The sequence below is a fragment of the Leopardus geoffroyi genome, chromosome D2 (assembly GCF_018350155.1).
Source record: "Leopardus geoffroyi isolate Oge1 chromosome D2, O.geoffroyi_Oge1_pat1.0, whole genome shotgun sequence".
NCBI lineage: Eukaryota > Metazoa > Chordata > Mammalia > Carnivora > Felidae > Leopardus > Leopardus geoffroyi.
Genome location: NC_059334.1, coordinates 87,564,458 through 87,577,880, shown reverse-complemented (window position 1 = coordinate 87,577,880; position 13,423 = coordinate 87,564,458). Strand labels below are relative to the sequence as shown.

Here is a 13,423-nt window from a genome sequence, read left to right as displayed (position 1 = left end):
CACATGCACGTTCACGCACACACACGCTCCCGCACACACGCAGCAGCCGCCGGCCCTCCAGACGCTGTGCAGGTGGCCCGGCCAGAAGGCAGGGGCCCAGGGCACCAGCAAGGCAGCCCCGCCCCACCCCCACCCCCACCCCCACCCCCTGGCGGCCAGGAGTCAGCGCTAAAAATAGCAGCAGCCGCGCCGTTAGGCCTTCTCCCTTCTCGGAGAGGAGCATCTGAGTGACCTAAAAAGGAATTACATCCTGCGCACAGGCCAGTGGAAGCCTGATGGCCAAGATAAGGGGCAGAAAGGGGACAAAAGAATTCCCGGAGGGAAAAGTGACCGCTATTTGCCAAGTCTGCCTGGAGACGCGCTCACCTCGAAGCACCCCCCCTCCCCCGAAGCCCCCCCACCCCCGGGGCCGTGCCGGGAGGGGGCGGAGGCCAGGGGCCCGCCCCCAGCTGCCCGCCGCCCTGCCTGGCCGCCCTCCCGGAGTCCACGTGGGGGCCGGGCCACCAGCAGGCATTTCCTCCCGCACGCGGCCCACACACCGCCGCAAGCTCCCGCGGCCTTGCCAGCGGGCTGCGCCGCCATCGGCCGAGGAGCGAGGGGCCTTCGCGGCCCTGTGTGAGGCCGGACCCCGGCTCCCGGTCCAGGATGGGTCTGGCCCGGCTGCCGTCCCAAGGCACGGCGCCCCAGTCTCCTCCGGGCGGCCCTGACCCTGCCCGGCCCACAGGTGACGGCAAACGCTGAAGCCGCCGCTCTCGGAGGCCGTCAGCGCGGGAACCTGCTCCTGCTACAGCCCAGAAACACACAGCGCCGTTCAATTTTACTAATACCCGTCGCTTTGGGACATGAAAGCTCCACTCCAACCGCCTGCTTTTCACTTAAGAAGCACTCTGCCCCGACTTGGGGTCGGGGTGGGGGTCCGGGGAGGGAACAGAATCAAACCAGGTCCTTGGCAGATGCGGCGAGGCCTCCAGACCGCTTCCCACACACTCGCCTGGCCTCACCCTGAGCACAGGGGTCAGTGGTGGCCACGGTCCCACGGTCACAGCACGAGACCCCTGGGCACCCCATCTGGAGACCTCCTTCCCAAGGCCCACCCGCCACGGAAACTGCCACGAGGCCCCTCCTTTGAGCCATTTCCAGCCAGCGAGGGACTGTGGTCACGGGGTCCGAGAGGGTCCCTGGGGGCCATACCGGGCTCTGGCCCTTCCCTCAGCTGCCCTCCCGTCCCTCCGGCCCCGGCCCCCCACCCAATGATCATCTCTCCCCAGCCCTGCCCCTCCCAACCTCCCCAGTCCCCCTAGGGCAGATGGTCTGTCCTGAACTCTAAGTCCACACCCTCCAGAGGCCTGGCCGGCAGGACCACCCTGTGCCCACCCCAGGAGCCGGCAGGTTCTCCTGCCTCCTCTCCGGTCTGGGCCCTAAGGACTCCTCGGGACAGTTGCTCACCAGCGCTACTGGGAACCCCGGATCCCAGAGCCAGGCAACCAAGGACTCCCCTCTCTTACCAGCTTTGCGGGCCTCACCCCTGCCCGCTGGCCCGGCCAACCTCTCCTTCCTCACGTACCCCCACAGCAGGGGGCTGGCCCTCGACCCGGAGGGCCCGGGTCCCTCCTCCTTCCCCTGCCTGCTGCCAGGAAGCCACACCCGGACCCCTTCCGGCAGCTGCCCTGCCTCGTGGACTCCGGCCACCCATCCCTCGAACCGCTGCCCCTTGCCCTGGCGGGACCCCTCGCCCCAGGCCTCCCCGCTGAGTGGCCGGCTCCACCTTCGGCACTGCAGAGGCTGGGACTCCCATCCTGCAGCCGGGTCCCTCTGACACATCTCCTGACCCCTTCATGCCTCAGCTTTCTCACCTGTAGAGTGGGGCCCAGCACAGCTGTGATTTGGGGAACAAGGGCCCAGCCCGGCCGGCAGCGAACACCTACCACTCAGCAGCCACCGCCGAGTCTGCGCGATCGATCCCTAGAGACCGAAGGAAGCAACTGAAGGAACAGATCACCTGGGATCCCACGGCTAACTGCCGTCTGCACATGTGCACGTCTGTGCCGAGCGGGACACGGTAAACCACGTCCCAGGTCACTCTGTCAGGGCCACCACAGCTGTGCTACGGAAACCGACGGTGCCAGACCACCTCCGGTGGCCCTGAGGTGAGCGGCAGGGCCTGGTGGTGCTGGGATGGGCCTCCGCGGCTGCGAGTGAGGGTCTGCGCTCCCCGGCCCACCTAGGAGGGGAGTGGGCACCGGGGTCAGGGGCAGAGCCACTTGGAGGCTCTCACATCCGTGGGCGCCAGAGGCTGGATGGGTCCTCTGTCACTGTCAGCCGCAGAACTGATGCGCGGCTCTGGTGGGCGGGGAGACGGGACAGCCCGCCGCAGTGGTGTGCAAAATGCGCCTGGGCACGTGGCGATGTGCTGCGGACAGAAGCCACGCGGGAGGCGGCGCGAAGGGACAGAGGGCGTCCTGCCAACTGTGCTGGTTACGTGTTAGCGTCGGGACACGCTGGGTCGAATGAAACGTTATTAGACTTGATCTCACCTATTCTTTTTCCTGTTTGAACACGGCTCCTAGAAAGTGGGATTTTGCACGTAACTCTCAGGACCTTTCTGTCGGGCAGCACAGGGCTCAATCCTACGAGATAGATTTTGGCCACTTTTCTATTGTAGTTTTACAAGTTCTGCTTCATTTGTAAGAGCGCTTTACAGAATTTTTAAAAACTGCAGTTTTATTGAGTCACATCCATCAGTCTTTTCCTCAGTGGTCCTTCAACCATTTGGAGCTTAGAGAAGCCAGCCCCGTGCACCCAGAGAGAAGACGACAGTAAGCCGCGGAGCATATGGCTCGGCGCGCTGTGGCCTAGCAGTTCACGGCAGCCTGGCGGCCAGGACGGCACCATGGGCCAGGCCGTGTTCACGGCACCCCAGCAGTAATAACTCTGTTCTCCTTACAAGACCCCCAGGTGCGGGGACACAGACCCCCAGGTGCGGGGACAAAACCCCAGGTGCAAGGACACCCAGGTGCGGGGACATAGACCCCCAGGTGCGGGGACACGACCCCCAGGTGCAGGGACAAAACCCCAGGTGCAGGGACACCCAGGTGCGGGACACGACCCCAGGTGCGGGGACAAGACCCCAGGTGTGGGGACACGACCCCCAGGTGCGGGGACATAGACCCCCAGGTGCGGGGACACGACCCCCAGGTGCGGGGACATGACCCCCAGGTGCGGGGACATGACCCCCAGGTGCAGGGACAAAACCCCAGGTGCAGGGACACGACCCCCACGTGCGGGACATAGACCCCCAGGTGCGGGGACATGACCCCCAGGTGCAGGGACATAGACCCCCAGGTGCGGGGACATGACCCCCAGGTGCGGGGACATGACCCCCAGGTGCAGGGACAAAACCCCAGGTGCAGGGACACGACCCCCACGTGTGGGGACATAGACCCCCAGGTGCGGGGACATGACCCCCAGGTGCAGGGACATAGACCCCCAGGTGCAAGGACACGACCCCCAGGTGCGGGGACACAGACCCCTGGACGAGACCCTAGCCCCACACAGGACTCCCACCGCTCACTAGGACTCGGGGGAGTGCTTCCCTCCCGCTCCCCAGCGGGCAGCTACTGGCTGGGCTTGGCCAACTCCTAATTGTGACAAATTCTAATTCATCAGTGTTTTTCTCTTATGAATTGTGCTTCGGTGTGTCTAAGAAATCTTTGCCTAATTCAAGGTCACAAAGATGTTCTCCTAAGTTTTCTTCTAGGACTTTTATAATTTTGGGTTTCATACTCAGGTCCACAGCTGACTTTAATCTGCTTGCGGTGCAACGTATAGAAAACGCGCTGCTTTCTGCGTGTGGACGGACGAAGGCCCACTTTCCCAGCACCGTGGGCTCAACGACACCCTTCCTCTGATCAACAGCCGTCAGCCCCGGTCGATCACTTGGCCATATTCCTGGCTCTACTTTGGGATCTCTTTTCTGTTCCATTGGTCTGTAGCTCTGTCCTTTTGCCAGAGTACTGTCCTGGTGGCTGTAACTTTACAAGAAATCATGAAATCAGAGTGTGAGTCCCTAAACTTTTGGCTATTCTAGTTCCTCTGCTTTTCCACATAAAATCTTAGACCTACTTTGTAGACTTCTACCGAAACACCACCCAGAGGTCTGGAGTGGAACTGCACTGAACGGGGGCTCGGCCAGAGGGGGGTCACCGCACTAGCATCACAGAGTCTCCATGACACAAACACAACGTGCCTCCCCGTCCCTTCACGTGGTCTCTGGCGTCCCTCGTACATGGCTCACAGGCCTCTACGCGCAGGTGTTGACGCCAGTACGTTTACGTCAGGCCCCTCCTCTGTCAGCGCCACGTAAGGCTCCAACCGTTCGTGGCCAAGGGGACAAAGATGTCGCCGCAGAGTCCTGGCACACTGCCAGCAAATGCGCTTACGCTAGTAAGGTTCCCGTGGACCCTCTGTGAGCCTGTGAACCGCAGTCGTATCTTCACCCACACGGGGACTTTCAGTTCCTTCTCTCAGATCGGCCCGGCCAGGACCCTCGGGACCACACTGAGCAGGGGAGGTGACGCCAGGCGTCCCTGCCCCGCCGTCGGGCATGAGGTCAGCCGTGGGCTCTAAAGACGCCTTCACGGGCTGAGAGGTCCCCTCAGTCCTTAGTTTGCTGACAGTTTGCGTGAGACGTGGTTACAGAATTTTGCCAAATGCTTTCTCTGCACATATTGAGATGATCGCATGGCTTTTCTTCTTTAATCTGCTGACATGGTAAACTTTATTTATCGATTTCTGATCTGTTCCTTGGTGACGACGCATTAACTTTGTCATCCGCTGTGCCTGTGTGTGTGTACCCATGTGACACGCTGGTACACGCTGCTTTACGTATTCGGTGCTAAAGTTTTATATTTTGCATTTATTTCAAGGGAGACGTTGGCACACGTACCTCTGTCATGTAAAGCCTCTGCCTGCCTTGGTGCTCTGGTGACACTCGTGTCACGGGAGTGAGGAAGCATCGCCCGGGCCTCAATATCTCTGAAAGTTTCTGCAGAATTGCCACTGCGTCTTGCTTCAGTGTTTGACAGAATTCACCACTGAAACCACGTGGGCCTGGGGTTTTTTGTCCCAAAGTGGTGGGCAAAGTTTAACTTAACAGATAGAGGACCACTGAGTTCACGCACTTCTTGACTGTGAGCTTTGATGCTTTGTTTTTCCAAAAACAGGCAACTCTCACATAAATCTTTGAATTTATCAGCATGAAGTTGCTCACTGATATTCCCTTATCTTTCTAATGCCTGCAGGGTTGTTAGTGACGATGCCCCACGTCAGATTTCTGAAATTGGTGATTTTTATCTTCCACCTTCAGAAATGAGATAGAGAAAAGCAACTTAAACCCAAAATAATCAAAAGAAAGCAAAACATAAAAAGCAAAAAATCAACAAATGAGGAAAAGAGGAAAACAACAGATGCAACCCGTAAAACCCACGGCAGGTTCTCCGAGACGGTAAAGCTGGTAATGCTCCAGCTCCAAACGCCTGCTTTCTCCTCACTACGGGTCCCACTTGCCCGCATCCTTGCCTGTCTGGTCATCTCCGGTCGGCTGTAAGCAATGACCGCACCCTCCACCTTGCCGGGGCCCGCCTGGACGCCCCCTCCGGTGGCGGGGGGGGGGGGGGGCAGCCGCAGGGCTGACCCTCCGTGGTCACTGTCCGGCCTGTGGGCTGGGCCTGAAAACCACAGTTTCGTGTCTCTTTTCCGGTTTCGGAGGGTAAGTTTGGTGCCCGCTCCTGCAGGTTACCTGGAGGCAGGACTGCTCCGCGCATCCATCTTAGAATCATCCTCCGGAAAACGTGTGAAAGACGTTGACACGGCCAACAGATTCGCAAGTCCAGAGTCCGGCTGAGCTCCCATCTGGGCCACCTTGACCTTACCGATCACTGAGCTGTGCTACAATTCTGTCAATTCTAAATCCTGATGACAATGCAAATGACTCTTGACCACAGGAACAAGGTGTCTGGAGGAAAGAAGTGATTACTGGCCTGTTTTCCATCTCTTAGGCAAATAAACTCACTCAGCTGCTAGAAGAATCTGGGTTTGCTCTGGGGAGTCTTGCTTGAAGCAGGTCTAACTTCTCATCTTACTTCTCTCGCTAATAACTAATACTTATTACCGCAGTTTAAAACATCTTCAACACTTGTTCAATTTATACTCGTATGAGAGACATTATATCTGTGTTACAGTTTATCTACACCATTACAATAAACTCGAGACAACCTAGGAATCCATCAACAGAACGGTGACTCTAAAAAGGCTGGTGTGTCCAGTTAACGAAATCCTCTGAAGCCATTAAAACAGGGAGCGTGCATTCACTTACACAGAAAGATCTCCCGGCTCAGCTGTAACAACACATGTGCCTGCAACCTGCTAAGGAGGTCGCCCTCTCCTCCGGGCACACAGCTGGTGAGACACGCGTTAGGGCGTGTGCGTCAAGCCGGAGGCAGAACGGGCTGGGGGTATTTATTCACACTTTCTGCTTTGTGCAATTTCCCCAGACTGTTATTCAAGAAAGAACCGTTGAGCACACACCCCACGTGCCCGACACACTCCCAGTGCTCAGGACAAGCATGAGCGGGATGGCAAAGAGCCTACGTGCAAGCACACTCCCATCATACAGGGGAGAAAAGTTCAAACCGACTTCCCGGCAGCCTCGCCCGGGCACGGCCTCCTCAAGAGCTTTCCTGAGAACCCCACCAACAGGGACCTGCACCCCCAGCCCCAGACAGGCCATGTCCTTCCCAGCACCATCCCTGGACCACCCATGGGGCTTTCCGGCTGTCTCTCCAGTGTGACAGATGCTCCCGAGGGCGTGGCCCCCTAGCACCTGGCCCGCTGGCCGGCCCTCCCACACTGTGGCCCCTCTCTCTCCTTAGGGGGGCAGTAATGTCATCGTGGGCCCGCCGCATGACCTCATCAACCCTATTCCCCTCGCAAAGGCCCCACCTCGAACACTATCCTCGGGGCAGGAACTTGGCGGGGCACAAAGATCCAGGCCGTGACATGCAGCCCGCATTTCCAGGGGGACAGATCAATATGCACCCAACGGACATGGACTGCAAGTTCAAGCTCAGATGAATCCACAAAGCACAGCAAGAGTAAGGGGAAGCCAAGAGAGTGACCAGGAGGGGCCTCTCGGGGGAGGTGGTGGGGGTGACAAGGACAAGAACCGGGAAAGTGGGGGCAGGGGAGAGAGTGGGGGCAGGGGCGTGCATGGGGCGGGAAGGCTCGGACGGCCAACTTGGAGCTAGCACAGAGGCCTGAGACGCCCAGCGAGCGAGTCTGCAGACAGCGCAGAGAAGGCCACGCGTGGACCCTAGGCTCTCACCCAGGGGGACCAGAAGCACGAAAGGCACCCAACCAGAATACGGCCTCAGGGAGCACTCTGCCGCTTACAGAGAGCAGAACGGGGACGTGGCCGGGCCCTGGGGGAGGCTCTGGGTGGGCCATGAAGGGGTCACAAGGCCTGCTGCTGGCATGGAGGTATGGAGGTAGACGAGAGCAGAGATTGGCCCCCGTACGTAGAGCCCGTGCACCCCAACAAGGGGGAGACTGGTGTCACCGGCCACAGGACCAAGAGTCTGATGCTCAGGGAGACAGGACAGGGAGGGAATGACACCAGGCCAGCAGGGGTGACACCAGGCTGTGCACCTTCTGGAAGACTGACCACCCCTCTGGTGCCAAGGCCACACTCAGGACCAAATATGTAAACATCCTGGATGCCAAAAGCATGAGAGGCCATCAAAACTAAGGACGGAAACGCCAGCAGTGTTTGTCTTGTCCCCTGCTTTTTTATGGTGATAAGTGTTACAGAAAAAGGAAAATTAACCCAAGGGTTCTAAAAGGCACAGATGTCCTATTCAGTTGTGTTGACAAAAGCAGCTTATCAAAGGCTCCTTTGAAAAATAACTGCATAACAGAAACTCCAGGATTAAACACTTTTTCAAAAGGCAGGGACCCAGAGGCCCCCGGGGCCTCGAGGCGCCTCGTCCCTGAGTGCTGGCCCAGCGCACCGGCCCGGGCTCTGGCGGGACCCACTCCCTCTGCACTCGGGCCAGCTGGCTGAGCACTCACTGCCCAGGTCAGCCCAAAATGTGTTGGGGGGCTCCCGTTTAATTCTTATAAGAACCGTCACTGAGGGTCGCCTGGGTGGCTCAGTCGGCTACGCATCGACTTCAGCTCAGGTCGTGGTCTCGCGGTCCGTGGGTTCGAGCCCCACGTCGGGCTCTGTGCTGACAGCTCAGAGCCTGGAGCCTGCCTGGGATTCTGTGTCTCCCTCTCTCTCTGCCCCTCCCCTGCGTGCACTCTCACACTAAGATAAATAGACGCTAAAAAAAAAAAAGTGTTTTTTCAAATAAGAAAGAAAGGAACCGTCACTGGAATCTCTTCCTTCTGAGGAGACGGAAGAATGGCACCTCCACGTGCACACCGTGGCTCTCAATCCCCTTTCTGTGAATAAAGGCTCAGCACTCTGGACACCAGGTGCTCTGGCAACAGGCTGCCTGCCCCTCTGGGTTCTGGGTCCCGGGTCCCCAGTTCCGGAAGCAGCCCAATGTGGCTGTGTGCAGCGAGGAGGCTCAGAGAGGGGGAAACACCTGTTGGTCTGTGGTTTTCCAGGGGTCAGAGTTCACAGGAGGGGCAGCTGCCCGGCCCCGAACTCCCTCTCAGACCACTGGTACCTGGCTGCCACGGCAGTGGTGACCGGTGGCCCCATCACCAGCAGAGTAAGAAGGGCAAAGTTTGCACTGGAGTCCAGTTTGGGGCCTGTCGGGTGGCGTCCCGCCTCCCAGGGGCCTCTCTGCGCGCCGGGAGCCAGGAGGGCAGCTCGCTGGCCTCCCAGGACGTGCGCCTCCCCGATCTCACGCTCTATGCTCCTCCCGCCCCCCACCCGGGGCCCACCTCTGAGAAACGGGAGCTGTAGCTTTCACGGGGCAGCCGCTCCGGCCAAAATGGACACAGACCCAGGGAGCCAGGGAGCCGCAGGAGGACGCCACAGGCAGCAGGGGCCCTGGGGCCTGTCCAGCCCCCGAGAGGCCAGCGCTTGGCCAGGAAGGGCCCTCGCTTCGCCTGCTCGGCCGGCTTCCCGCCCGGAACGGACACTGGCAACGGCTGGGCCAGGGCTGGGCCTGGGCCGGAGGTCCCTGGGCAGGGCAGAAGGTTAGAGGGGGAGGGCGGAGAGCCCACCAGCCCCACCTCTCTGCCAGAGACCCTCGCTGACGGCCTCCCACCTGCTCACCCCACGGGCTGCTCCTTCCAGAGCTTCCCTGGTGTCCCCAGGGTCTGCCTTCCATCCCTGCCTAGAGCCAATCATGACACGTGGCGGACAATTCGTGCGGGATGGGCGAGGGAGGGACCCCACCTCCAAACACCCCAGAAGGACGCACCCCGCTGGACGGGACAGCAAGGGACGAAAAGGGCTGCCCGAGGCTCTGCCCTCCCGTGCCTGCGGCCCCACCATCTGCCACCACCCGCCGCTGCCCCCTGGGCCTCTGGTAGATGGCTCGGCACCAGCAGACCCAGTGCGCGACCGCCCCCGACACCCGGAAGGGACGGCGGGAGCCCGGGGCCGGCACCTTGCCCAGGCAGGCAGGACACAGCCCGTGCCCATGTCCATCGGCTGCCGTGCCCCGCCCCTGCCCCTCAGCACCTCGGATCTCGGCCTGCCGGACCCCAAGGCCAGGAGGAAGGGGGGCCCAGGGCCATCCCCAGCATCTCCTACTGTGTCCTGTTCACACGGCCGCGGGCTCAGAGCTGCAGGAGGGCAGGGGACAGGGGCAGGGGACCGTCCCCCAGCTGCCCCTCCCCCAACGCCCCACCTGTGCCACCCTCCTCCAAGCTGCCCTCGGAGCTGTGGACCCCTCACACCCTGGCAGGGCCAGTCGCCCACGGCCCTCGCCGAGCTGGACACCTGGCCACTCAGCTCCTCTCCCCCACAAGGTCTCCCCAGGCATCCCGTGCCTCGGAGTGGCCTCTCCGACGTACTACCTGGGGGGTCCCACGTGTACACGTGCCACGTGCTCAGCTCCGCTGCCGCCTGTCATCTGGAAACACCTGAGCTTCCCCTGGCCCCCTGGCCACGCTGGCCACCCGTCTGCTCACGCAGCACGCACCCTGGGAGCACAGCCGTCTGTCCGCCGCTTCCAACCCGCCCCCGAGCATCCGGAACAGAACTCGCGCCGACCACGGGCCCCGCCAATACCTGTTCAACGCTCGGTGCCAGCACCTGGCCCCTCCTCCGGCAGCGCCTCCCCCTGAAGCCTCGGACCCGGGTCCTCCCCACACCCCGGCCCAGACCCCAGCGTGGCCTCCCACGTGGCTTTGCCGCCTTTATGCTGCCACCAGAGGACCCTCCTGAAAGGTACCCTAATGTCCCCAGAAGCTCCCAACGCCCCCCCCCCTCCAACCATGCGGAGACCCCCACCCGGAGGGAGAGGAATCGGAACAGGGGCCTCCGCGGAGGCACGTGACGCCCCGCACAGCCAGCCCCAGGACAGCCCCAGCCCGCACCCAACCCGGACACAGCACGGTCTCCACAAAGAGCAGGTACTCACGGCACAAACAGGCCATCTGAGAGGCACGCGGTCACGGCACCTCTTACCTGATAGAACTCCCGCAGCCAGTTCTTCTGCAGGTTTTCTGGCTATAAATTAGGAAGAGAAAAAGAAAACACAGTCAGATCGCCGACACGGCCCCAAAGAGCCACGAGCAGACGCTGGGGTGGTGAACACCACCTCGCGGGCCTCACTGTGGGGCCCGTGCTGGGGGGGCGGGGGGGCCGTCCACATGGGGGACCTCCCACCCCCCAGGAGGGGGCCTGGCTCTCAGTCCCCGGGGACCAAACTCGCCAGGCGACAGGCAGGCCCCGCAGTGCCGGGCGTCCACGGCCGACCCTCAGCCCTGCTCTGTCCCCATGGGGGTCACGGGGAGGGACGGTCCACAGCCGGACCAGTGTCTGCACGGGACGGCACAGCACCCCAGCAGCCCCCACCCGCAGTCAGCGAGCCCCCCCAGACTCCTTCGTCTCCCCGGGGGGCAGCGGGGAGGACGCCGTCCCACAAAAAGAACCCGGGGCAGGTCTGGGCAGCAGGAGCACCAGGTGCATGGAAAGGCGCGTCGTGGGCCGTCGGGGACAGCCAGGCCCACCCGGCAGGCCCCCTGCGCAGCCCCCGCGGCGGATGCAGAGGAGCCAGAGCCCCCAGGTGCTGCGGGAAACAGTCCAGCGGGTCCCTAAAGCGCGAATCAGAGTCTACACGTGATGCAGCAAAATGCAAACAGCCGTCACAGAGAAACGGGCACCGACACCGGGGCACCGGTCAGAGTCGCCAAAAGGTGGACACGGCCCAAATGTCCATGCGCGGATGAGCGAATGAGCAAAACACCGCCCATCCACACAAATGACTGCGACTCGGCCTTAAACAGGAAGGAAGCTCGGCCACCCGCTACAGCACGGCGACCCTCAAAAACACGCGCCACGTGGGAGAACCCGGACACAAAAGGGAAGTAACACGTGACTCCACCTTCGGCATGGTCCGCGCAGACGGGAAGCGGACCGTGGCCAGGGGTGGGGGTGGCCGCTGCTGGGCACGGGTTTCCCCATCACGGGGTGATGGACACGCTGTAACGTGGACCGCGGTGGTGGCCGCAAACTCGGTGAGTCCACGCGCTCTCCCACCGCCCGAACCGGCGACACCGCGAGCCCCGGGCTACATGGCCAGAGCGAGGGGGGCCTCCCGGGACGGGCCCGGACACGCGGCCGGGCCCCGGCAGTCCTGCCGGCCCCCAGTCCCGGCACGGACGAAAGAGCCGCGGGCAGGCCGTCCGCTGACGGGACGACGCGGCCACCTTCCGGTGCAAGTGCTCCCGGGCGCGGAGGAGGAGACCACGCGGCTGCACGACCCGAGGACCAGATCGTGGCCAGGACGCAGCTCCCGACGCCGCTCCTGAGGACAGAACAGCGGCGTGCGAGCCAAGGGCCACCCTTCGGTTTCTTCACTCCTGATACGCTTACGGTCACCACACGTTACTTTCGTATTTGAGGGGTTTTTAAGTTTGCTTATTTACTTTGAGAGAGAGAGCGGGAGGGGCAGAGAAAGAATCCCACGCAGGCTCTGTTTTGTCAGCACGGAGCCTGACGCAGGGCTCGATCTCACGGTTCGCGAGTTTGTGACCTGAGCCGAGACCAAGAGTCGGACGCTTAACCGACCGAGCCACCCGGGCGCCCCTACTTTCGTAATTTGTAACTTCGTGTTCAAAACCTGAAGCAGAGACCGTGACGGCTCTCGGACGCGGTGCAGCACGCTAACCAGCGGCCGCTACAAGCCACCGTGAGAGGCGAACGGGGAAAACTCTGCGGAGGGCACGACGGCGGCCCCCCGGGCCCCTCCTGCAGCAGCAGCTGCTACCGACGGGCCGGGCCGAGAGCGACGCTTCAAACACGCCTCGACGTGCACGCACACCCACACCCACACACACCCACCCGCGCGCGGTGGCCCCAGGGCTGGACGGGGTGGCCCACGGGACGCTCCCACTGACACAGGGACCGGCACTGTCGGTGGAACCCTCCACGGTGACAGACTTGCAGCAGCCAAATTCACACTTGAAATGTGGTTCCTGTGGCTAAATCGCTGCATTTTTAACATCACTTAATTTTAAACCGCACGCGTAGCTGGTGACGTTCGCGGGCAGCACGGCTCCACGGAAGCTTCGAGGTCCCTGCTCTGAAGCAAACGTAACGCTGACACATATACATGATGAGACGGCGCACACAGAAAGGGAGGGACGTCTCACCCACCCCACCTGTGACGATCAGCACAGACACCCACGCTCAAGGAGGGTGACAGCACGTTAAAGGCTCACCCCTCACAACCAACCGCGTGGACTATCCCGCGAATGCACAGAAGGCTCCACCGGGAAAGCGGCCGAGGCAACTGGCCGCACCAGCAGCTCAGAGAAATCGGCCGATTCTCGTCACAGGTAACGGGCCAGCCGGGACCCCGGTCCAGCCGCAGCCACACGGGCTTGGAAGTCCCGCTCCGGGCATCACGCCGGCGTCCCCTGGACCCGCCAGGGAGCTGGAGCGGGCAACAAACCGCCACCCCGGAGCCCAGACAGACAGGAGAACACTCGAGTCGCGGCGCAGACCTGCTCTCCCGGAGAAGATGCTGGAACCAAAGCCCAGTACCAGGGCGCCAACGGTCAGCTGTGACCTGCGGGAAGCCGGGCGCGGACGAGTGTACGGAGAAGCCCTCGGGACCACGTCGAGGAGGCCCCACGCTGTGGTGGGTTCTCCCTCCAGGTAAACCGGCACGTGCTCATGGTCTAGGCTGGAGAAGATCCCTGGAGAAAGGCCCCTCCTGGCGCCGGCCGGGGG

General features: G+C 61.8%; 1 protein-coding gene and 1 long non-coding RNA gene across 6 annotated transcripts in view; one reads left to right on the top strand and one right to left on the bottom strand.

Annotated features, from left to right (window-relative positions):
- INPP5A (inositol polyphosphate-5-phosphatase A) overlaps positions 1-13,423 on the bottom strand; it is a 178,099-nt gene that overhangs the window by 124,106 nt on the left and 40,570 nt on the right. For 4 of the 5 annotated variants that reach the window (XM_045439324.1, XM_045439323.1, XM_045439320.1 and 1 more), the window contains exon 2: positions 10,652-10,693. In XM_045439324.1, coding sequence (XP_045295280.1) covers positions 10,652-10,693 — 42 coding nt within the window. Of the gene's footprint in view, positions 1-10,649; positions 10,694-13,423 lie in introns of those variants that run through there. The other variant, XR_006701790.1, reaches the window with a different exon arrangement.
- LOC123577252 lies at positions 420-4,703 on the top strand. The gene is made up of 3 exons (XR_006701791.1): positions 420-2,147; positions 2,755-2,955; positions 3,788-4,703. It is a non-coding gene; the product is annotated as an uncharacterized LOC123577252 (long non-coding RNA).